This window comes from Labeo rohita, chromosome 19 (assembly GCF_022985175.1).
Source record: "Labeo rohita strain BAU-BD-2019 chromosome 19, IGBB_LRoh.1.0, whole genome shotgun sequence".
Taxonomy (NCBI): domain Eukaryota; kingdom Metazoa; phylum Chordata; class Actinopteri; order Cypriniformes; family Cyprinidae; genus Labeo; species Labeo rohita.
The window spans coordinates 17,259,596-17,286,626 of NC_066887.1; the positions used below are offsets into that span (position 1 = coordinate 17,259,596).

The 27,031-nt window shown below is 34.6% G+C and overlaps 1 protein-coding gene across 3 annotated transcripts in view; it reads left to right on the plus strand.

The window, feature by feature from the left end:
• vps50 (VPS50 EARP/GARPII complex subunit) overlaps window positions 1–27,031 on the plus strand; it is a 179,333-nt gene that overhangs the window by 43,428 nt on the left and 108,874 nt on the right. For all 3 annotated transcript variants that reach the window (XM_051137549.1, XM_051137550.1, XM_051137551.1), the window contains 2 exons: window positions 10,978–11,118; window positions 26,429–26,564. In XM_051137549.1, coding sequence (XP_050993506.1) covers window positions 10,978–11,118; window positions 26,429–26,564 — 277 coding nt within the window. The remainder of the gene's footprint in view (window positions 1–10,977; window positions 11,119–26,428; window positions 26,565–27,031) is intronic.

The window sequence follows — 27,031 nt, forward strand, 5'->3', positions numbered from 1 at the left end:
TTTTGGCTGATGATGAATTGTCATTCAAATAACTGTGATTAACCTTTTTTCTATTTGTTTTGTTACGTAGTGTAAGCTTAATACACATACATCTTAGTGGTGTTCTGAAATGAAGAGGGAAAGTCCTCAAAATGTAATAAATTCTTGTCCTAGTTTCATTTTCATGGTTACATAAACATTGGGTGTGGGATTGGGAAAGGGGCGGGATTCGATCTTGGGACACCCGAGGTGCTGACATATTTTATATTTTTACATTAACAGTATAATCAATATTCTATTTATTAAAGCCAAGTATGAATCTCATCAAGTTACACAAGTACACAAGAGAATGCGCATGTAAGCAGGAGGTGGGATTTATCGCAATAACCAATCACAGCCAATCATAACCAGTCATATCCAATCATATCGCAGTGGACACATTGCCTCATTACACGTGGCTTTCCCCAATTATTTCTCAGTTACCCTCCACTAAACTCACTGCATGCATTAGTGGGTCTGTTAAAACTCAGTGGGCTCAGGGGAGGCGAGAGAGATGTGGACTCCCCACTGTAACATTACCTGCTAGTGTCAGTATTGGACAATGTTTTTTTTTTAGAGTTTTATGCACTTTTTAATGTTATATTTTGTAACATTCAAGTTTTATTTTTGTACTGTGAATTTTTTTCTCATCCAATATTTTGACACTGCCTCCCTTGGCTCCTCAAAGGAAATGCCCATGATACACCTCATGAAGCAGTCATTTATTTCTCCAGAATGCATCGGAGACATTTGTACTTTTTATTTTTACCAGTATTAAACAATATTCTGTTTATTAAAGCCAAGTATGAATCTCATCAAGTTAGTGTTTCAAAATAACAACTTAAGGCAGTAACAGTTTAAACTAGGGATACACTAGAGTATTGGAATTTTGCCCGATATTTTTCAGTTCATTTTGGCTGGTAGCTGATGCAGATACGGATGTATTTCCTTTTGTTTGGAAACAATGCCACGTCTCTCCTGTGCGGAAATTATAAGCAAATTATTTTTAATCTTGGTTAGTTTTTAACAAGAACTGTCTTGTTAGAATTAAATAAACAATAATGACTTTCTTTTATAATGACAGTACATTGAAACTATATATATACAAACTATATATCAGTGCTGCCACTGCACGTGCTAATATTGTTTACTCTATCACACACCAAACGCATCATTCTGTATGTGAATTCTCAGATTACATGCAGCGACTCAAAACAGTGAATCTTATCGCTAGCACACTCTGAGCACATGTGAGCTATTCCTCTTATCGGCAAGGCATATCGGCTTAATTTTTCATATCGGGCCAACGCCGATATTTGCATTTAAAGCTATTATCGGCCAATTCCAATATTGGTCTGATAATATTGTGGATCCCTTTATAATAGTTAACTTCTTTCCGATTTCATGACGAAAATGTACCTGTGATGTACCTACCTTTTCGCAATTTATTGCAATAACGGTATCGATGACGATAATTCAGGGAATCCTGTTTCTTTAGAGAAAATGATTATCTTTGCTATTTTTACCCAAAATAGAGCATAACTGAGTACACATGTACAATGTAATGACTGTTTAATTTACTGGAAGCCAGAGGGTGCCTTTGCGCAGAAACTCCACATATGCTTTATAGCAGAAGTAATGTTAATAGTACTGACAACGCTCCAGGAAATCAACAATCCAGTTATCGCTGTAGCTGAATAAAACGCAGATAGAGACATTTTAACTAAGGAAACTTGACAATAAATGTACGATTGCTACAATGTGGTTTGTCTGTGTTCTTCAAGCAATCTTAGGATAAAGTATATTTATAATGCAATGCTAATCGACATAGCTTTTATAATACTATAAAATTGTGTGATTTCTGCCTCATTCTGTAATATGAAGCCACGTCTGATCAGAAAAGGTTATTTCAAACACTCGACTGTGTTATGAAGTTGATTTAGAGAAAAAGCAGGTCAATAAATGATATCTTTATTGGACAACAGGTTTGTAAACAGGTTTATACACATGCAAAACTGTATCGCACACATGCTACTGTGCACTTTATCATTATTTTCTGGAAGACTAATTCTTATAATGAGGATTTTTTTTTTTGCGATATATCGCAAAAGATCAGATATTGCCCATCCCTACTTTCCAGGTGTAACAAGCTTGCTTGATAGCTCAGCCGGCACGGAATTGGACTTAAGATGTGGAATCCTTGGGTACGAATCCTGTAAAAAACATGACTCACGATGAAGGAGCTAAAAGTTGAGAGATCGTAAAACACGCTAAAACGGCACGCTTGTGATTGCGTTTTTATGTCACACTCACTTTTGTTCATACTATCGGGTAGGTTTATGTGTAGTGCAGATGGTATATTACTTTAAAACATCACAGAGCATTAGAGTTATAGCGCCACTCAATGGACATTTCAAGTCAGAACTGCGGTGACACATACATATAAAACTGACGTCACAAATAAAATGTACCATATGTATCAATCTGTTCATTCTGTTCAAAAACCAAACACTCCAAACACATTGAATATGTCATGAAATGTACGTGGTGGAACGTAAGTACCATTAAATTAAATTAGTCTTCCCATTAACACCTTTATATTGTACATTTAGAATGATTTGTGAACGCGGAACGCGCATGCACGCAAGAGGTGGGATTTATCACATAAACCAATCACATCCCTCGGAGGAAATGCCCCGTGACACCTTATGAAGTCATTTATTCACCCCAGAGCGCTTCAGAGACGTTTGTGCTTTGTTCATTTATTTCAAGTGCTTTTCATGGCTTTTTTGTATTCATGCGAAATTGCTGGATTTGAATTTCAAGTGCACAATAATCACAGTTATCAAATATTTGCCTAGATAAAATCATAGGTGTAGTCATCACAGCTTCATCCAGTGTTTCTTGACTGTCTCTCCTCTCCGTGCCACTTTTCTACTTTTTTTTTTTTTTTCCCCAAAATGGGATGATGATTTATACCTGGCACAGGATTTGCCAGAAGGAAACTGCACATTCTGTTGTATTCCACTTTTCGTTTCCAGAAGAAAGCAAAGCTGTGATTGAAAGCAGAATCTAGGAAAAATATCTCATTGTTGGTTTTATTATAAGCCGACTCCTACTCCATCCCCTTAAAAAACGTTCTTCAGGTAGAAATCTCCTGCTGTTGTTGCTCTGCCATTGATCTCAGGATTAAAGATCCACTTTTTCCCCTAGTATTAGACACGCGTGGTTGCATGTGTTGGTGAGATGACTGGATAAAGGGAGAAAAATAAGAGTGGAAGAAACAGTTAGAAAATAAATAAAACATTGTTCACATGGAGACCTCCAAGCATCAGCTCACAGCACTCAAGGTTATACTGTAACTCTTTCAGGCATCTGAAATTTGGTCTGTATTTATACAATAGTTGATATGATTGTTTTAATGATGGTATATGTGTTGGTAGGACTAGCTTTTCCAAGAAGATGTTTCACAGATGTACTTTGTGATTTATTTCTCATCTGCATTGAACATGTCTGTGTGTTTCTCACACAACCTCAGGAAACAATGTATGGAGCAAATCACCTACTGTTTTTCAGCTAACTCGGGTCCTCAGAGAAATCCTGTCTGGATATAAATATCTGGGATTGCGGCCTATTATTTTTTCACAGTGTTTTTCATCATTTATTTTGACCTTGAAAACTGTAACGAAAGCAAAATTTCTTCTTGTGCTGCCTGGTGCACCGTCATTATGAATTTAGACCTTTTTGCCAGTGTTCTGGATAAAATAACAGTTGGTGGTTTAAATATTGCTGGCATCCCATCCATTGTTAAAAAAATAAAAGGTAGCGCAATCATAGACTGCTCAGAACGGTGACTGTGGCAGTACATATAGACACTACCAGTCAGAAGTTTATGAACAGTAAGTACAGCAAAAAGTAAAAAAAAAACTTTTTAAACTATTTATTTTGAATACATTTTCAAATGTAATTTATTCCTGTGATTTCAAAGCTAAATTTTTATCATCATTACATTACAGAAATCATTCTAATATTTTGATTTGCTGCTCAAAATACATTTATTATTTAGTTATTATTATGGTGAAAACACAATAATAACAGTAGAATTCAGATTTCTTTGATGAATAGAAAGTTCAGAAGAACAGCATTTATCTAAAACAGAAATTTTTGTAACATTATAAATGACTTTATCATCACTTTTGATCAGTTTAAAGCATCCTTGCTAAATAAAAGTATTAATTTCTAATAATAATTCCCCCCATTCCTCAATACTGACTCCAAGCTTTTTTATAGTGTTTAATGTTACAAAATCTTGTTATTTCAGATTATTATCTTTGGATCTTTCTGTTCATTAAAGAAAACATTAAAATGTTTCTTTGAACAGCAAATCAGAATATTAGAATGATTTCTGAAGGATCATGTGACACTGAAGACTGGAGTAATGATATTGAAAATTTAGCTTTGAAATCACAGGAATACATTTTACATTTTAATTATTATTTTTTTTAATTTAAAATTAATTTTAAAATATATTCAAATAGAAAGCAGTTATTTTAAATAGTAAAAATATTTCACAGTATTACTGCTTTTTGCTGTATTTTGGATCAAATAAATGCAGGCTCGGTGAGCAAAAGATAAAGATTCTTTAAAAAACATTTAAAAAATTTGACTGGTAGTGTATGCATAATATAATTTTATATGTATAGTATGTGTTAAAGAATATAAATGCTTATTTTTATAAAACACCCTGCCTTTCAAAAATGTGGGGTTAGTAAGAATTTTTTTAAACATTAATATTTTAAGGACACGTTAAATTGATCAGCAGTGACTACATACAGTAGTTCTAAAAACTTCTAATATTTTAAATATTAAATATTAATTTCTATTCATCAAAGAATTCTTAAAAAAAAATGTATCATTGATAATAAAAATGTCTCTTGAGCATCAAATCAACATAATAGTGATTTAGAGCTGAAAATTTACATTTTTTATTTTAATGTAATTTTAAATCAGAATTAGTTAATTAAAATATTTTAATTGTATAAATAGGTCTATCCAAACATTATTTATGTATTTAACATAGAGGTCTTTTCTTGTGTACAGTGAATTCCGTGTTTCAAAGTTATTTGGAAAATGACTCCTATCCAAATAGTGTGTTCTTTGTGTGTCTGTGAACATCTCTTTTTGTACGTGTTTGTCCGTCAGCCCTACTGTGTATAAGTATGCAAGTGTGTGCGTCATGAGATGTCCCTTGTCTCATCTGAAAGAGCCTTCCTCGTGTCACTTTGATCACTAAAGCCTCTCGGGTAGATGGCAGCTGCGCTGTGTTTATTCATTCATATGTTCGCCTGCTCACGCTCACACACACACCTCTGAGAACTTAATTTATTTGCCTTCTCCAGTCCAGACTATGGCAGTTTCATCAGTGGTTACTGAGCAAGGGTGTTTAAGCCGATCAGCCCGTAATTACTGAAGGACCGAGTCCAAGATGTGTGATTCATGCGTAACCCTTGAAACAGATTCTGATTTTAAGAGTCGGCTCTCTGGAGACCCCCTGAGAGGGTCATTCCCTGGCTGAAGAGATTATTAGGTGATTCAGGACACTTAACTGGGATGCATGATCAAATCCATACAGGGAGTAAGTATGAAAAACAAGCTTTTGAGAACAGTACCACTGCAACAAGCACTTAATAAAAATTAGTTATGAAAATAATTTATTTAGTATTGAATCTCATGTGGTTGCTGGCAGATTCAGGCGCTTTGACGGATTGCTTATACGGTTTAATGTATTTGAGAAGTTTCTTCGGTGCATAACTTAACTTTTTTGTCTTATTAATTCAGAGTCATTTAAGTATTTCCATTTTGCAGAACAGAACCTGACCGCGAGTTGCAATTAAACTTTAAATACACGGCAGTGCCAAAAAGCTTGCACATGCCAGCCAAATGAAAGCAAGTGCAATCATTTTGACTTAAGTATTACTTTTAATGAAATATTAATTGATGGACTTTGTAGGTTTTGGTGTAGAAATGTAGGTTTTAAATTCTTATTAAAATAAAAAGTTCCTTTAATATAAATGGCAAAGGCATGTGATCTGTGAAGGACAAAACACCTCCTACTAAATAATTAAAAAGATTACTACTATTCTTAATAATAATACTCTTGGCAGTGTTTACTGTGAAACAAGCTGCTCCGAAAAAATCAGATCACAAGCTGTTTGCGTGTAAAACAACACAGCTTCACTCTGAAACAGGGCTGTCACTAACAATTATTTTTGGTAGTCGAGTAATCTGTCAGTTATTCTAACGATTAATCAAGTAATCGGATAATTATAATACATTTTTCGTAGTCATAAAAAATGACCTAAGTGAACAATAGCCTTTAAATGACTTAAAATACATATATAATAGAAATTAGGCAATAATAATTAGCTCAAATGAAGTATCAAAAGCAAGAAATCATGTTCTTTTTTTTTTTTTTTTTAACAAAACTGTTAAAATTCATAATGTATTATAAACAATAGAGATAATGCGATCTAATCCTTGTTAGGGGTGTAACGTTACATGTATTTGTACCGAACTGTCAAATAGCACGTTGCGTACCCAGATCAACGTTATAGTAATCCCAAACTCACAACAACATGCAGAGATGGAGTTTAAGACGTTAGTGTGGAGCAGCATTTACTGTAAACGAAGCCACTCTGATACATATGTACTGTGCATATTAAATCGTAGCATTTGTGCATTCTTAATAGCATTATGCTTTATTATGATTTTGAAATGGGTTTATGTGGAATGCGCCACTTCCAGTATTTTGCCGATTACCGGACACAGAAAAAAATGCAGTCGAGGATTATTTTAAATTGAATTCTAGGAATCAAGGAATCGCTGCAGCCCTACTCTAAAACATGCAGCATGTCAGATAATGTATGTATATAATTAAATTGCAGCCTTTGAGATGCGAGAACCAACTGGTGTATTACACCGTTTCACATTCTTGCCAGTATTGATTTTTACTCTCGTTTGGCACTTGGCGAGTGTTAATTTTGGACCATGGCTTAGATACGAAGTATGTCCCTTATGTTGTCAGGAACAGTCCGTGCTTTCAAATGCATAAACGTGTTTGGAAATGCATCATTTTGCAGTTCGTTGAGTAAGTTTTTAGGCAGTTTCACATGGTTTCATCAGATTCATGTGGGTCATACTTCTCAGGTCGGATAATACAGAAATTTATACAGATATGGAAAAAAACATCCCTGAAGACAGCAATGTTAAAGGGATAGTTCAGCCAAAAATGAAAATTCAGTCATTAATGACGGTCACGTCGTTCCAAACACATAAGACTTTCGTTCATCTTCAGAAAACAAATGAAGATGGTTTTGATGAAATCAGAGAGCTTTCTGACCCTCCATACATAACTATTATTATTATTATTATTATTTTTTTTTTTGTTTAGCAAAAATTATTAAGCTAAAACACTAGCATTAATTGCGGCCCTATAGGTTGAATCTTTCCAACTTTTTCCCTGCTTTGTATAACTTGGGGTATGCACTTTTTTTTGCCGTAGCTCACTCTATGGCCATTATTTCAAATGCGTTCTATCATAGAAATCCATTTTTTTTCCCCATCTCTAGAGACGTCACTGATGGATATTTCGTCATGGATCTGACCGAGATGTTCCAACATGCTTTTAGCTAGATATTTCCTGACCATCTAGCTTCAAAGTTTAAAACAAATCAAACGTAAATGTTGTTTCATTTTGTACGTCATTCGTTAAAACTGTTGTTTGTGCCTCTAAAGAGGTTCTGTTCTTTCAGGTTGTATTCCATGAACTTAGCAATTAGCCTAATGACTGCACATCTAATTCTCCATCTTTTCATCTTCTCTATTTTTCTTGTTTTTAAATCTGTCTAATGGATGTAATTGCTCGTTTTCCTCAGCACAATTAATTTTTCCGTCACATTTGTCTTTTAGATATGTTATTACGGTTTGATGTTTTCAGGTTTATTTTTTGAAATCTCTTCCCTCACAAAACAAATGTAGAAGAAGTTGATGACTCTGTCAGTGCCTTAATTATTTAATTAAATATTTTTATTATTTCTGCTTTTGAACACACTGACCTGCAGTTATTCTGATAGCCATTTTGATTGATTGAATTCAGCCATAGCTGAGGGAGGGATGCGCTCATGGGTGAAGGAAGAAGGAAAGCAGTGGAAGTGAGAGGGGAAAAGCGTAATTAAGTTGTAGCAAAGCTGTTTCTTTTCCCATTGGGAGCATACTGAGCTTCAGTAGTGTAGTTCAGTAATGATTCATCTCCTGAGAGAGTGTGAGCTAAGCCCACTGTTATCCAGAGTAACACCCAAGTTTTACCTTCAAACAGATTTCGTTTGGCAGGGAAATTATATTATCTTGTAATTAAGGTTTCCATTAAAAATAACTGAACATCCATAGAACAAAGTACACTTTTAAGACTTGATTTCAGAGAATGTCTATTATTCTTTTCCATACTCTATAGTTGTTTTTACCTCCCTTGTTTTAAGACATAAATATAGGAATATTTTGTCCAGTATGGGTATTATTTATTTATCACACACTCCTAAAAAGTTTGGAGTAAGTTCTTTCTAATATTCTGATTTGGTGCTCAAACACACACACAAACACATATATAGTGAGAGTGAGAGGGGAGAGAGAGAGAGAGAGAATTATTTATACATCATCTGCAAGATGAATAGATGAATAAGTAAGCTTATTACTTATAAATAATGCATATTACTGATCAAAATTAAGTTTTAATATATTTACGGTAAGAAATTGACAAAATATCTTAATGGAACATGATCTTTACTTAATATCTTAATGATTTTTGGCATATTATTGGGTGTTGCTACAAATATACCTGTGCTACCTACGACTGGTTTTGTGGTCCAGGGTCACACAGCATTTATTTGATATTGAAACATTTATAGAAAAATATTTTTTTTTATATATTTTCGATTATACAGTATACAGTGGCATGCGAAAGTTTGGGAACCCCTTGCAGAATCTGTGAAAATGTGAAAAGTTAACAAAATAAGAGAGGTCATATAAAAAGCATGTTGTTTTTTATTTAGTACTGTCCTGAGTAAGATATTTTAAATAACAGATGTTTACATATAGTCCACAAGACCAAAAAATAGTTGAAATGATTAAAATAACCCCCTTCAAAAGTTTGGGAACCCTTGGTTCTTAATACTGTGTGCGGTTACCTGGATGATCTACGACTGTTTTTTTTTTATTATTTGTTTTTGTAATGGTTGTTCATGAGTCCGTTGTTTGTTCTGAACAGTTAAACTGAGCACTGTTCTTTAGAAAAATCCTCCAGGTCTATGCAGTTTCATAAGTTTTGTAGCATCTTTTCCATATCTGAACCTTTTCCAGCAGTGACTGTATGATTTTGAGATCCATCTTTTCACACTGAGGACAACTGAGGGACTCAAACACAACTACTGAAAAAGGTTCAAACATTCACGGATGCTTGCATGTTTCCCGGAAGACAAATTAAGTACCATTTACCTTGATCTTCAAATTCAAAAAGTTTTCACCCCTCGGCTCTTAATGTATTGTGTTTTCTTCTGGACCATCAGTAAATGTTTAAACCTTTTTTTAATAGTTATGTTTGAGTCCCTCAGTTGTCCTGAGTGTGAAAAGATGGATCTCAAAACCATACAATCACTGCTGTAAAGGATTCAAATATACTAAAGATGCTGGAAAACTGGAGAATCTGCAGGATGGAGGATTTTTCTGAAGAACAGTGCTCAGTTTAACTGTTCAGAACAAACAAGGAACTCATGAACAACCATCACAAAACAAAAAAACAGTCGTAGATCATCCAAGTAACCACCAAGGGTTTCCGAACTTTTGAAGCCGATTATTTTAATCATTTCAGCTATTTTTGGTCTTCTGGACTATAAGTAAACATCTTTTATGTAATATATCTTACTCAGGACAGTACTAAATAAAAAATGACATGCATTTTGTATGATCTCTCTTATTTTATTAAAACTTTTCACATTTTCACAGAATCTGCAAGGGGTTCTACTTTTATATGAAACTGTATATAAAGTATACACGCATATAATTACAATATACACGCACACACACACATAAAATCAGTTTACTTAAAGCAAGTTAATATATAATTTTACATCTTAAGTAAATTTATCTAGTTCTAAGAATATTAACTATAAATATTTTTGGTGGAAACAAGACAAAAATAGTAATTAGGAAAGAAATCAGGATGTTTAAAAGTCATTTCACAGAAAAATGTGCATGGACAGTCTTTTTTTTTAAAGTTTGTAGATTTTATTGTATTTAATTCATTAATTTATGTATATATGTATTTTTATGTATGTATGTATTTATTATTATTATTTAACATTTTGCAGACACTGATATTGTACCTTTGTTTCCGAGATGGGTTTATTTGGAGCTTTGACTGTTTGTAATTGTTGTCACGTGATATGAAAGCTTTTATTGTTTTTTTTTTTTCTCATTTGAGAGTGTTGGTTTGTAGGATACAGCCCAATTGCTTGATGGTGAAAGCATCTAATGGTTGTGAGAAGAAAAGCTGATAGCTTCAAAGTAGTTCTTTGAAGGAAGGGTTATGTTAAAGGCAACTTACTAATGAATACAGCAGATTTTATATATACAGAGATGTCCACTTTAAAAATATCGTTTTGAGCAATGCAAAAAGGATTGGAGGACATCTAAGGGCAGGGCCTCTTTCGTATGTATACGCGTCGGCTGAAATTATGACGGATGTTTGGCCCAAGCCCCCCTTTTGCACTTAGTCATGCATTGAGCAATGCAAAAAAGATCGGAAGGTTGTAATATTGATTGCCTTTGTGAATATGCTATATAAAAATATTCTTCTTACAAACGATCCAGTGTTACTTTCTCATTCCTGTTTTTCCTCTTTCTCCCCAGACGGCTATGGATCAGCTGCACATGCACTTCACCCAGGCCATCCACAACACTGTCTTCCAGGTGGTGCTGGGATATGTAGAGCTGTGCGCCGGAAACGCCGACACCAAGTTCCAGAAAATGCAGTACAAGGACCTTTGCACGGTATGCCTGTTCTCCATCCATTCTCCTATACCTCCAATATCTGGAAATATCAGATAAACTTGGTGAACAAACACTGAGATCACTTCCAAAGTCACTGTGAACCAAATTCATCGCTTGAGCATGAAATCATTCATTGATTTCGTTTGCATTGTGCTCTAGACATGCGTAAAATCGGTTACATTCCTGCCTTTGGAAATGACGTTTATTTATCTAGCTGTGGCGAAGGAAACATATTGCGCAGTGAACGGAGCAGGCGATCTCATTCATGACCAAGTCATGAAGCAATTAATTTGAGTTAACAAAAAAAAGTGGAGTCTCTGCCAAACACCTTGTAGCTGCTCACCACAAAATGCAGTCTCACTACATCTTCAGCCTGGATACTAAAATTCTCATTTGCATTTGTATAAAAGCACTGAACCTTTAGAACACAAACAAAATTGCACTCATCTTTTCTGGGTCATTTTATTACCTATGTTATTGCAAATGGGAGATTGATATATAATTGATAAGCAATATTAAGCACCTCTGGTAGATGAAGAACTACTGATAATGGTTATTTAATTTTTCTTTGGCTCACAATAACTATTCTTATATTAAACTGAAAGATTGTAGCTATTTGTTTATGTAAAATTGTATTTTATTTACTTTTCTTTTTTAAATATTGTAATGGGTCAATGACAGAAAACTCTTTGAATCTGAATTGAGTCTGAATTTATTACTTTATTCAAAAGTAAATTTAAAATACTTAAATTCACCCATTTTATGATGAAAATCTATTCCTACTACAGTCACATGATCCTTCAGAAATCATGGTAATATGCTGATTTGGTGCTCATGTAACATCTATTATATTATCAATGCTGTAAATACTTTTTTGTGGGAAAAGAACAGCGTTTATTCAAAACAGAAAGCTTTTGTAATCAATTTAGTGCTTGCTACTGAATAAAAGTATTAATATCTTTTAAAAAACAACATAAAAATATTACTGACCCCACTAGAACTTAAAATATTTTCTCTTTTCTTTATCATGGACATTTCTATTTGTCGTTAACCTGTTAACAGGTTTTTGCTATGTATTTTATGTAATATTGATTTTTTTCCCACTCCATTTTTCCTGTTTGTTTAACATTTTGTCTACTTACTCTCAAACCATTTTAAGAGTAATAGCCCTGGTTTCATTTCCCTATAATTAAAATGCAAGTCGTATTCCAAGTCTAGATTTGAAGTGTGTGGAGTCTTTCTACAACTTACCTTTGGCACAGACCTCAAATAGTTGGCGTAGGCTTCGCTGCACCTGGCTGTACTATATTTGAGTGTTAGGAGGGAATATTGTTATCTGCTGATCTGAGGTAAAACATAGCCCTTATGTTCAAGTTCAGCTGGTACGATCAACAGATGTTTGCACAGAACTAAATGGGCTTAGACATTAACACCAAGTAAGTGAATGATTTGGAAAGGAAGCTTTGTTTTGCCCCACTTGAGTGTTTAGACACTACTGTTCCAAATTTTAGAGTCGCTAAGAATTATTTATTTTTTTAAAGTAATTATTTGTTTATTCAGCAATGATCCTTTACAGGGCACCTATTATGCCCCTTTTTACAAAATGTAATATAAGTCTCAAGTGTTCTTAGAATGAAGTTTCAGCCTCAAAATATCCCACAGATCATTTATTACATAATTTTGAAAATGCCTATTTTGAGTGGAAGCAGAATCATGCTGTTTTCGTGCATGTGTCTTTAAATTCAAATGAGCTGCTGCTCCCCGCCCCCTTTTCCAGAACAGGGATGTGCCTTTACAACTCGTACCTCAGATGCTCTGCCAAAAACGTCTGGTTTTGATTATTATGTCTATTTTGCTGAAATCATGCGTTTTAAAACCATATCAGTTTAAACTTCTGATAAAGGGTTTTCTGAGTGCACACATCCGAAACATGCACACAGAAAGCGGCTGTCACGTGGCATGTAAGTACTAAACTAAGTACTAAGTTCTCTTTCATGTCTTATTGCGTTTAAACTGTCAACCACACAAGTTTATGTTAAACACACGTAAGTTATAAAAACACAGTTGGTTATGTCTGTGAAGGTAAACAGGTGGGAAAGAAATCACAAAAACAAGATTGCGGCGTCGTGGGTGGAAACATGGAAGTTAAGGGGCGGTAATATTATAATAAGATCCCCTTCCTACATCACTAAATCTGAGTGGCTCATTTTTTTTTTACATGCTTGCAGAGAAAGGCTTACCAAAACAAAGTTTCTGGATTGAACTTTTTCATGTGTTCTGGGTCGGTAGATGCACCAGGAACCCGATTATTACGCTTAAACACATAAAAAGTGAGATTTTCATGATGTGAAATTATCTGAAGGATCATGTGACACTGAAGACTGGAGTAATGGCTGCTGAAAATTTAGCTTTGATATATTAAAATAGAAAACAGTAGGGTACAATGGGGCTAAAGGCACACCTTAAGAAAAAAATTACTGTTCACTGAGCCTAAAATGTATAATTGCAAACAAAAATATTGTTTATTTTGTTTTATAATCTTATAAATGTATGAGGTGGCAAGGGGGGCCTTTTACCTCGTGCCAGCATAGGGCAAAAGGCACACAGTATTGATATCAATACTTTAGTTAAAATAATGTTGTTTTTTTAAATAATGTCTAAGTTAATACTTGTTCAAAACAACCACTTTACCAAAGTTTGTACTATTTTCTGCTTATTTTGAAAAATAAAAGAATTAATATTTGTTCATTATATATTGTCATTAAAATATGTTAATATAAAAAATATATTTTAAATGAATGAGATCCCATAATGATTTAATATGGATTTACAGTAGTAACAACAAATTATATTTTATTATGTTATGATTAATATCATGTTATTAAATATGATGGTTTCATTCTAAACATGGTGATTATCTGTAAGATGGATACCCAACATAATATATGATATTTACTATCTGAATCTAACCATGTTATGTCAACAAATGGAAAAGTCAGTCATCTATTATCATGTTAATTATTGTACCTTTTAGCCCCAACAGCAGGGGTGCTTTTTACCCCAAATACCATACTTTTACATATTCTTTCATTATTTAAAGGTTTATTTAAGGTTGTTTTAATTATCTTAAACAAAAATGAAAATTATTAAGAAGGCTTTTCTCTCAAAATATATAGATCAAGTAAGCACAGAATCAACTTTGCGCTGCTGCCCGTGATCGTGTCAAGGATCAGACAAATTTGCATGTGCATCTTAAAAAGCGAATGTTTTGGAAAGTGCTGTGCCACATTTTTGTGCCATTTAGTGGTTTAGAGGAAAATAATATCAAAGAAACCTTTTACCCCAGGACGCCTTTAGCCCTATTGTACCCTATATTTTATAATATAGACTGTGCCCTTTCAAAAACATAAAACCCTTTCTCCCAAACTTTGTTTTTGATCTTATAAGTTGCAAACTGACAGATCATGCTGTAATGTGATTGCTTGTGTGGGTCATACACATATTTTAGCACTGGGAAATTTAGCAACATGTCTTTAACGCTATGCCTTTAACACTCAGACACGGGTTGTCTGTGCCTGAGGTGTTAGCTCAGCTGATAAAATCTTTTGATTTTCCTTCTCCGAGACGTTGCTTTGAAACATATGCTAAAAACGACAACAGTATTTTCTCAATCAGATGCAGTGTTATTCATTTCAGTTTCCGTTCTGCATACGGTGCCCCTTTGAACCTCCGAAGGGAAAAGAAAATGAATCCTGTATCTGGGTTTTGCCCCAAGTCAGATTTTCCTAGATTTTGTCAGTCTTCTTATCTCACAGCAAGGCAAATATTGCAGATGAATTTGTCTTGAGCACCGTGGACAATGCGTCATCCTTCCGGCTCTTGAACTCTCCTGAGCACCTAGTCGTCCTAAAGTAAACACGACGAGAGGTATGCTAATGACAATCACTTCAGTCCTGAACTTTGAACTGCAGCGTGGGAATTAAAATGCAGCGTAACTGGAATGCTCCAAAGGTCACATCATAATGCAGAGTGCTACATGAATTTTACATGAAACTATCATTATCCCATCCCTTCAGAGATCTCTTGCACTCTCTGTACTCAGCTTTGGGCAATGAGTGAGGTAGATGAACAGAAGCAAGGAAAGGCCCTGTTTGTGAACATCAACAAAAGTAAAACCAATGTAAAAAAGTGTTACATCATAGCTGAATGTCAGTGTTATTTACCATCAGTGTGGTTAAATGAATTCCTCAAACTTGTGTTTTTGAGAGCTCTCGATGGGGCCTAGTGGTTATTGACCTTGCATCTGAACATGAGCACTTCATGAGAGTGTGCCAATCATATCAACTTCTCTTTAGCTTTCTCTCCACACCTAACTCTGCTGTTCATCTCTACAAAAGGTTATTCTTCTGTATTTAAGTGCTGTAAATCATGTACTCTCATTTATTATTGTTTAACAGGATGTGTTATAGTATAGTTCAAGGTGTTTTTTATAGGGTTGACTCCTCTTGTTCTGATTTCTTTTTGAGTAAAACATGACTGAAAACTTAGTGTTTTTGATTCGCTAAAACAAACCAGCTCATAATAGTTGTTCATTTGGGAATCAGACTGCACTGTTAGCACTAAATATTTTGGTCCGCTAACAAGAACTGTAAGAGTCATTTGTAGGAAATCTGGCTATTCTAGGGGTGTAACGGTACACTGAAGTCACGGTTCGGTACGTACCTCAGTTTTGGGGTCACAGTTCGATATAAGTTTGGTAAAACAGGAAATGTGTTTTTTCATTTATTTTGAATAGACAGTAGTGCTACATTTATGTAACAGGAACAGTTGTTTTGATTTAAATTAGATTGTATAATTTCAAAATTTAAAGCAAAAACAGAACCGTCTGACTTTAGATTTGTGAAATTATGCTATATAAGACACCTGCACAAAACAAAACCAGTAGGCATGCTGAATCAAACTGCAGATTTATTCTCTGACAGAAGGTGGCGTTAAAAAAATTTAGGGAGGGACGATTTGGGAATTTTTTTTAACAAAATCTGCTGCGTGGTTGGGAGGATAGATGTGTACATTTGAACTGTATCATAGCCTATTGTTCTATCCGGCAGGACATAAGCTGGCATACAATTGGTGCACTTCTCATAAGATGTTCAAAAATGTCAATATCTTGGAGTAAGAGAAGAGCAGGCATATGGATAAAATTTGGCGACGCAAGAGAGAACATAACCAAAAGCACAAACCAAAGCGGCGCCTCTCACACAGTGCACTTGTACTGTTTCGCATTGCATGAACAGAGAAATACATACAAATTTTTTTACGAGTATTCACGTAACAAACGTGGTTACATCTGTGGTAAACATTTGGGAGAATATCGGATGTGTATCAGTACATTCTGTCTGTGCGTTCGGTTTTAAACGGACAGCAGCATAATTTAGTTGCTTTTGTGGCATTGATGTTAATCAAGAAACAAAAGAAGGACAAAAAAAATCAGTCACTGCTCTTGAATGAATCAGTTTAGATGATTAAATTAAGTTTATTTATATAAATAAATGTGTCTGCTTTAAAGAATGAAGAATGTGTTAAACAAGTTGTTATAAAGAATGCGTAATTAGCCTATACAGCCATTGGTATTTCACTGAAAAGACGATGTTGTTGTTTCTTTATGAGAAGTGGTTTCATTTAATCTTAGTATAAAGGCATGTTGCGTGTCACAGCAATTAAATCTGTCTATCATTGTAAAACTTTAATATTAAACCTATATAATGAGTTTGAAAATTTTAGAGAAATGTTTAATAAATGCATTGCTCTGTAACTAAACCCATTCGATTTTAGGCGACTAAATCTACTGTAGACTAAAATCTAGACTAAAACTAGGCTAAAACTAAGTGGCTTTTTAGTTAAAAAGACTATGACTAAGACTTAATCAAAATTTGCTGTCAAAATTAACACTGGCGCCCCCTTCTGGATACCTACGCCATCAGCGAATCAGTCTATGTGCAATATATTAGGGATCCACTGAAAGATGCAGCTTTCAAACACGCCCGGGTGCTTTTGTATGAGCGTTTGGTGAAGAGTGTGAAGCGATGATCATTGTAGCCAATCACAGTCATATCTGTTGAGCACGTGAACACAATGGCCAATCAGCTTAAAGGAGCAGTTCACTTCCAGAACAAAAATGTATAGATTTTTACAATGTACTCACCCCCTTGTCATCCAAGATGTTCATCTCTTTCTTTCTCCAGTCGTAAAGAAATAGTTTTTTTGAGGAAAACATTTCAGGATTTTTCTCCATATAATGGATTTTTATGGTGCCCCCAAGTTCAAAATCATCCTACATCGCTGTTTTACAGAGTGAACATGCAAAGAAGGTCAAATGCCCTTTACAAAAAAAAAAAAGGTAAAACAGTGATGTAGGATGATGTTGAAGTTGGAGGAGAAAATGATATGGGATTTTTTCAACATACCCTAACTGTCATGAACTGTAATACACAGAGTTCACACACAAGACGAGCATTTGAGGTTAAAAATTGTATAAATTGTACCTTTTTTAAAAAAAGAACATATTGTTTTGCTAGATAAGACTTCTTCTTCGGCTGAGATCGTTTAGAGACCTTTTGAAGCTGCATTTAAACTGCATTTTGGAAGTTCAAACTCAGGGGCACCATAGAGGTCCATTATATGGAGAGAAATCCTGAAATGTTTTCCTCAAAAAACAATTTCATTACAACAGAAGAAAAAAAAGGACATGAACATCTTGGATGACAAACGAATAAGTACATTATTTGTAAATTTTAGTTTGGAAGTGAACTACTCCTTTAAGAATCCTCTCAACAGTGCTCAAATGTTGTCGAGAAATGGACATTTTTTTTTTTTAAATTTCACCGACTAGCATTTGACAGCACTACTAAGTGTCACGTGATTGAAAATCAGATGGCAGTGCTTGTACTGTATGTTTTTGATTCGATAAAAAGAATCAGTACTGTTTCTGATTTATTAAAAATAACCAGTTCGTAAGATTCATATATTTGAAAATCATACTATGCTGTTGGTGCTGTGTGATTTAAATAGGAGTCCCTGTGGTCTGGAATTTCGCTTGAGGACTAAAGCATTCCCCATGCAGATTTTGCAACAGGTTCAAGTTGGTCATGCAGTGGGTCTTTTTTTTGCCCGCATAGTTTCAGAAAAATTCATCACACAAACACATTGTTAAGGAATTGCACTGTAAAAGTCATGCTGTGTGTATTTAAACTATAGATTCAGTGCAGTGTTGTACACTGTACAATAACAGTGTTATTAGAACCGAACATCATGAAAACCCTTTGAATCCTATTTTTTTTTGCTTTTCACTTCCCACCCCTAGTTATATTAATAGCTTTAGAAATGATCTTCTAAGCTGTCTTGCTGTCTTTCTTATTCTGTGCTATCAAGCTGTCATTTTCTGAACTGTCAGCCTCCTGAATAGTAAATATGCGCAAACTGCTATCTGTGACATCTTTGATGATGCCAGATTTTGAGCGCTGACTCTCACGCAAGGACTGCATGTGGAGTTTTGTCGGTGGAAGTTCTAAACGTGGGAACGTTTGATTGATTCTGTTCATTAAGACGGCGGGGGAACTACATTGATGTAGCTAATAAGGAAGGCCGCCCATACAGCAGTTTTCAGACTCATTGAGGATGAGACCTGACACAAAGTAGGCCTTTTTGGTGTAATCTAAAGGATAAATGAATGTTACAAATGTCAGGAAAAAGCTGGACATTAATTGTTAGAGGCATGACATGTCCTGTTTGTCTAAGAAATGTGTTGTTTCATAAGGTTCCCCTAAGGAGCAGTGTTGGAATTAAAGCTCAGGTAAGGGCAAGAAATTGACTTGCATTTCATTAAACACTTGTAAAGAATCGGGTCAGCACAGTTTTTTTTTTCACAGGCGTTTTCCCTCTCTGGAGGGTGTCAGAGATCACATTTGGGTAGAAAGTGCCTCATTGACTTCTGACTCTTAGTGAAGCAGTTGCAGTCTGAGTAGAAAGATTTCCAGAGCTGATTTTAGGTCTGTCCTGAGCGGCAGACTAATTACTCTCCCTTTGTTTGATAATCATGTGGGAAGATGAACCTTCATTACTGTATTAATCGGATGAATATATAATTGTGCATGTGATTCATCCAACCCAGGCTTGTTCACTAAAAAAAATGATGTAGAAACACTTCTCACTTAGAAATTGCAAAGTAATTTTGAAAGTAAATTGAAAGTCATTTTAATTTAAAAAAACGGCAAGTTACACATTAAATTAAACATGACATTTTGAAGTAGAAAATCTGAAATAGTATTTTCTTTTTTTTTTAACAGAGTTAAAAATGTATGACTCAGCTCAACCAACTGCTTATATTTCTTTGCTCACAAATTATAATTGCAGGGAAAATTATTAAAAATAATGACATTTTCATGCAGTTCCTTGCACAGTACTGCATTCTGACCCGAAAATACGTCTACCATAATGCATAATGCAAAATAATACATATTGACATTTGCATCACATGTAATATTAGTTGGGTGCATATAAATATAAACGGATGTTGTTCTTTCTTATGAAACTTTAAAGGATTTGAGATGTAGCTCTGAAATGTGTGTGGGTGTATGTAATAAAGGACTAGTGATAAAAAGAACACATCTAAAAAAATAAATAAATAAATAAAATAAAAAGTAGATCCCAACGCCCTGTTCCTGAGGAACTAGAAAACCCTTTATCCTGGCTGAGTCTCTCCAGCTCTGCCATCTGTGGTGTGACTTCTTGAGCTTGGTTATGATCGAGAAGACGCCACAGAGATTTGCTGACTTCACATTTACAGCCTGCTGACGGCAGCAGCGCATTTTCCCTCACTTTGTTTTCCCTCTTCTGCACATTTAAGAAATTTACTACAATCATATTTAAAAATTGCCACGATTCGCTTGTATTTAGGAAGGTGGTCACCTCAGCCGCAATGTTTGTCTGACCAAAATCTTATATGACGATATGAGTAATTTTATTTCACAGTGACTGTATATCACAGTCTGGGTATTTTTGCTTTAAATAAGGTATTCATGAAAATAAAATTTGATGCCATAGAAATTTCATAATTTATGTGACCAGTGTCAGTAAAAACTGTCACAAAAAATGAATATTTAGCCTATTTAACACCGTTGTTTGTTGTTTAAGCCATGACGTGGCAAAAATAGAAACCATTTCTAAAATAGAAATTTTGCGTGTTGCTGTCACGGCAAGTTCCATTTGCATGGAACCTTTTATCGTGTGTCGTGGTAATGTAAAAAAACAAACAAACAAAAACCTCAGCTCACTGAAGACAAGTAAACAGTCAGCAATTAAATAACAATAAGAAACTAATTAAAAGCAATAGGAGAAAAAAACCTACAGTAGAACAAATAAATAAGAAATCCTACATAGATTGTACAAAGTAGTCAAATTTAGAAAAAACTGCATATTCTTCACTGTGTGAATTAAATATACATTTCTTCTTATTAAACTTCCAAAATTATAGAAATTATGGGAAAAAATTTTTTTATCATGAATTTATCTCACAATTTTGCCTTTTTTCCCCCAGAATTGTGAGATATAAAATTGCAATTGCGAGTTATAAAGTCAGAATTGCAAGAGACAAGTCTGACTTTTTTTCTCAGAATTGCATGACATAAACAATTGTGACAAATAAATGTTATGGCCCGTCTAGGGCCAGGCCGCAGCAGAAACAACTCTTAGACATGGGCTTAGTTTACGGGAGTTTATTACAATAAAGAAAATTGAAAGAAATTAAACCGGGCAAGATTCAGGTTCCAACAAGGCCAAAACAATAAACAAAGCCCAAATCTCAACCACCCCTCCTTCTAACCTTGCCAAAAGAAAAGAAAATACACAATTATTTTCCCTAACTAGCTAACGCTTAAACAACGACAAAGAAAATAACAAACAAAATGAATGGCATCGGAACCCTACAACCCAATAAAGCAGTAGTTAAACTTTTTACAAAATGTAAGCAAATACAACGAAAAATAGAATGTCAACACAAAGCAAAACCAAAATAATCAAAAAGAAACAAAAGGGCAACTAAGCCTGATGTCTAAGAGTGAGTGTTCAAAGAAGCTTCTGAAGAAGGTGAATGGAAGCCTATTAAACACTCATAGTGTTGGCAGCACCAATAGGAGGCAGTCTCCAATAATGACAACAGCCAATCGTGGAGCAGCCACCTCTGCAAGACAAAACGCATACATAAATATAACAAAAGAAAAACAAAAACAACTGAGGTTTTAACGTAAAGTTAGACTTGTAAGACAAACTTTTTTCTTGCAAGTGAGAGTTTGTATCTCGCAATTCTGTGAGTTTATTTCTCAGAATCTACATAATTCTGATAAAAAGTCAGAATTGCATAATGTGAACTCGCAATTGCAAGAAAGTGGGAATATTAGACTGCTGTCACTTTAACAGCTGCCTGGATCCAATATACTGTTACACATGTTTTCTTTTTAGCTGTTTGCTTTCCCTTAAGACCTTAATTACTGTGTTTACAAGGATACTTGCAAAGACAGGCATTTTGACACATACAAGTATGTGTATTTAACCGTTCAAGGCACATACACTCTTAAAAATAAAAGTGCTTCACGATGCCATGGAAGAACCTTTTTTGTTTAAATGGTTCTATAAAGAATCTTTAAAGGGGTCATCGGATGCTAAGTTCACTTTTACATGTTGTTTGAACATTAATGTGTGTTGGCAGTGTATGTACAAATCTACCCTATAATGATAAAAATCCATGCAGTGGTTTTTAATTAATCTGTAAATATAATATCCCGAAGATGCCACCCACAGCGGTCGCTCCCATGATAGTTGATTAACATGAGCGTTTTACATCAGATCAGTTGTAGTAGTCAAACTTCTATGTTTTGATGCTGGAGCAGGGATGTAAGTTAGACAAGAATTTTTTCTGTTTCACAAAAGGTTCTTTGTGGCAAAAGAAGGTTCTTCAGATTATAAAAAGGTAAGAAAGAGATGGTTCTTTAAAGAACCTTTGACTGAATGGTTCTTTGTGGAACTAAAAATGGTTCTTCTATGGCATCGCTTTGAAGAACCTTTTAAAGCACTTTATTTTTAAGGGTGTATAGCAAAATGAGTTCTCTTTCCCTGTTGATTGCGCTTCAGCGACATAAAATCACTTGTTTTTAAACTACAAAGCGTAAAAACACATGCAAACGAGAAGTTTTTTGTGAGCGTGTTACCTTGATAGAGATGATCAAAAAGTTCAAAATCTCTACCGGTGCACAAATTTCTACTGGTTAATTGTGTCTATATATCGCCCACCCTGAAGCACAGAAAGAACCACAGTGAGACTATAGAGAGAAAAAAAGCGAGCAAACTTTCTCATGTTTTTGGATGGAATTCCCGCCTCGCCGTTGAATGAAGTCACTGACCTGAATCGGTTTCAGTGCACCTGCCTGAATCCCATACATCGTCTCGGAGCGTGAAACGTTCTTATCAAAATATCAGCTATGAGTGTCCATCTGTCTGTCTAATATGACTCCTTTGAGATTAGAAAGACATTTATCATCCTTTCTCTCCACCAACGCTCAGTTGCCAGGCAACAATGCCTCGATCCTCACAGCAGGAAGTCATCTAGAGAGGTTGGGGGATTGATTGTTTGAATGAGATGGCTGACTTCTCCCTCTGCTCACCTACAGGAATCATTAGGCATCAATTAGAATACTATACTTCCTGTGCAGTAATCACTGGATCAGTGCTAATCCAGCTGAGCGTCCATGTGTATCCTCACACTCAGTGATGACTGCGATACAACTTTGTTTAAAGAAGGGATGAAGCCGTCCAAAACAATTAATCAACTTCAGATGAGACGAACGGCTCGGATGATTATTGCTTTCGGCCTTCAGTATCACATTTTGGCAGCTTTGGCAATGTTACGCATTTCCTTTGGTATAATACTTGAGCCACAGTTCATTACATTAGTCTGAGACGCTCTTGTGTAATGAGTTGTGTGGGATGGTTTCATATGAGCTTGTTTATCTGTTACTGCAGAATTACCGTAAGTGATGAATCACCTCTAAATGCCCAAAGCTTTTTCTGCATGCAGCACAGGCCTAATTAGATTTATTGCAACCACTCAGATCAGGTCGCATTGTGTCTCGGCTTGTGAATACAAAAGTGAATGAGTGTTTTAGTCATTTGATTGTTTGTTTTAAAGTCTAAAGATGATCACTCATCTACAGTATGTGCATGACAATATTAGCACCCTACCAGTCAGAAATAAGCCGGTCTGTTGACTGGTGTGATAAAAATAATTTAATAATAAATAGAAAGAAAACAGAAGAAATTGTATTTGACCCAAAATGTGTAGGTGACCATTGTCAATTGGTTATACATGATCATCATATTATCCAGTTATAGACCTATAAGTATTTGGGCGTTTATGTTGACAGTTCACTTACATGAAAAACATACATCGAATGGGTTTGCACTCGTTTTTGCTTCTATTAAAAGTAACTGAATAACTCTTTCAGATTTTCGTTTGACTGATATTGTTTTTCAGCTCATCCATGATTTTTTTTTTTTTGTTTGTTTTAAAAGAAATACTTTTATTTAGCAAGGACACATTACACAAGTTTCTATTCATCAAAAAATCCGGAAAAAAATGCATTGTGGTTTCAACAGAAATATAATTAGCATAACAGCTGTTTTCAACATTGAGAATGGCTTCTTAAGCACCAAACCAGCATATTAGAATGATGTCTGAAGACTGAATTTATGGCTTCTGACAACTTACAGGAATAATTTATATTTAATTTTTTTTTTTTTTTTGGTTTTCCTATGTCTCAAGATTTAGTGGAAAATAGGACCCTGTAAAATCAGTTTTATTTTTTTACCCAAATTCTTTTATTTTTCTTCCAAATTATTTTTTTCTGGATTAAGTTTTGTTGTTGTTGTTGTTGTTTAAGTTTTTCTAGACTAAATTTTTTAATGGTTGAATTAAATTTCAACGCATGTCTAATTAATCATGAAACTTACAGTATTTATTTAAGAGCAATTTCTTAAAAGTTTAACAAAAACAAACCAATTTTTAAGGCACTATGAAATGTTTTTTCCCCCTCTAATTCAGTTTTATTTTTACCAAATTCTGTGTTCTCAAAAAATTAAAAATATTAATTTCTATTAATTAATTAAAAATGAAAATATATTATTTATTTAATTATTTATTTTTTAGAAATGCTGTGTTGTGTAGCCTATTTACATTTTTATGCTAAATAGATTTTGGTAATTAATTATTCTGGCACATTTTAATTTAAAAATAATGTTTTAATAATAATTTTATTAGCAGCAGTAGTAGTACTGCCATTACATGTGTTCTCCATTAGTTTTCTAGATTCCATTTTAATGAATTCATTCATTTTTAATAATCAAAAGCATCTCTAATTGATTTTACATTGAAAAATATGTGTTATTTATTTATTTTTTTTTTTTTCAGAAATACTGTGTTGTGTAGCCTATTTACATTTTTCTGCTAAAACAATTCTGGTAAATAATTTTTCTGGCAATTTAAATTTCGTTTTAGTGTATTCTATTGTTCTCTGTAATCGCTTTTACTTTGTCCATCAAAAATGTGGCAAATTCTGTGACATTGCGCGTTACACAGCAAATTACGTTTGTATGACTGGATTCTGTGAATCCATCCCCATTCTTCTGCTAAAATCAGGGCCCTAGGAAAATTACATTTGATAGTTTTAAGATTAAAATTAGTTTCATATTATGTCTTTTCTCATGGACCATAAACATGAACTGGCAACATGCCTACGCTGTCTGTTTTATAAATGTTGTTCACATATTTGAAATTCTTACACAGTGACCTCAGTCGTATCCTAAATAAAGCTTCAGTAGAGTTGATTAGGTCAGTTTTTGCAAATAGACAAACAGCAGCTAAAAGGCTGCTATGGTGAGGCCTAATTTACAGAGTCCATTGGTAAACTTACATATAAGCCTTGCATCAACACTGGCCCTTTAGTTAAAAGCGATGACGGTATTACATAAATTCTAACTTAAGTGCAAAAACTGTTAGCTTTTCCACAGCTGGAGGCTGTGTTGCTATGTGCCGTTCCCTTGCCTTCGAAAACAGCTTCGGCGAGCCTCAGGCCGATCGTAATTTACCAGGCTCCAGCAGTTTGCAGAGCTTCCAAGCTTGGTTAGGAAGAAAAGGCAGAGACAGAGCTCCAGCATCTCACTGCTGACAGCATTGATGAATATGTGTATGGATGAGTCGGCAATGCAGCGGTTGTAGACATGGCAAAGTTTATGTCAGCTTTCCCCGGCCACAAATCGCACTGACCAAAGGAAGTATGTCAGCTCCTCTGAGAAACGCCAGTGTCACCGGAGTCAAAGTTGATTCAAACTGTATTTTACTTTGTACACAGCCCACCTCACGATTTGATATACGGTCTCTCATCCCGGACAGGAGCTTGTTTTGTTGTCTCTATGGTATTATTTCTAATTATAGCGTTCCAAGGAATGCTAGAGATTCTCAGAGGTTTTGAAGGATTGATCGCATGGTAAATATTCATTAAGGTCCACAGCAGGTCAATCATTATCTCTGGTGTATTCATGTTCCCTCAATGTCAGATTTACTGTTTTCCAAATGTCTCTTCAGCTTGATTTAAGGATACACACACATCTGAGACGCACAATGTCACGCTAAACTGGGTTCCTCGCCAGATCTTTAGTGTGTCTTGTTTCTCATATGTGAATTTTTAGGGTGTCTGTGAATCCTTATAAAGTATGTCTTAAATTAAATTCTCCAAATTCAAGTTTGTAAAAAATTCTGATTCAGGAATCAGGGGCTTTTTTGTCATTAATTTACTTATGTTAGTGTATGTACACTACCGTTACTGGAGTAAAAACAGTAATATTCTGAAATATTGTAACTGTTTAAACAACTGTTTTGTACTTTAATGGATTTTAAAGTGTAACTTATTCCTGTGATGGCAAAGCTGAATTTTCAGGAGCTATTTCTCCATCTTCAGTGTCACATGTATCTTGCTATTATTAATGTTAAAAACATTTTAATATTGTGCAGGTTTTTAGAAAGTAAAAAAATGCGTTTTTTGAAGAGATTTTGTTTGAAATCTTTGAAAAGCAGGTCATAAGTTCCTATGTATCTTTGTTGACTTAGCTTTTTGAAAATAGCTTTTGTTTTGATGGTAAAACTGTAGGGGATTTTAGAAACAACGAAAAATGAGAACAAAGCTCTTTGCTTTTATCTTTCTCATCCCAGCACATTACCACAGACAGCTACATCCCCTGCTTGACCGACCTCTGCAAGGCCTTGTGGGAGGTGATGCTCAGTTACCATCTAACCATGCAGTGGCACGATGAGCACTACAAAGAAGAAGAGACGACTCCTGGAGTGGGTAAGAAAAATGAGTCACTCTTGGCTCTAAAGAGTCATGGGTGGTTCTTTTTTTTTTTTTTTTTTTTTTTTTTAAATTTTGAATATGATAAGTGTGTGTTAAACAAAACATAACCTAACTTAACTCCTAACTAATTTTTTTTTAAACGAGCGGATAATATTATAATTAGGGCTGCCCTCGACTAAAGATTTTTCTGGTTTACTAATACATTGTCGTACATTTTAAGAGATTAGTCAACTATCGTACGTTTATCCATAAATATTTTAAATCATATTAATGAGCTTTTAATTGCGTACATAACCTAATAAGTGTTTAAGCACACACATAAAGCTTTCCACAACACACCGGTCGGTGGAAGTATTGATTATGAATGTTTCAGGGAAAACAGTAAGGGTAAACATTAACGCTTAAATAATTTATTAATTAACTAGTGCTTTCTTTGTTTTGGGCTTAAGAGATGAAGTCGG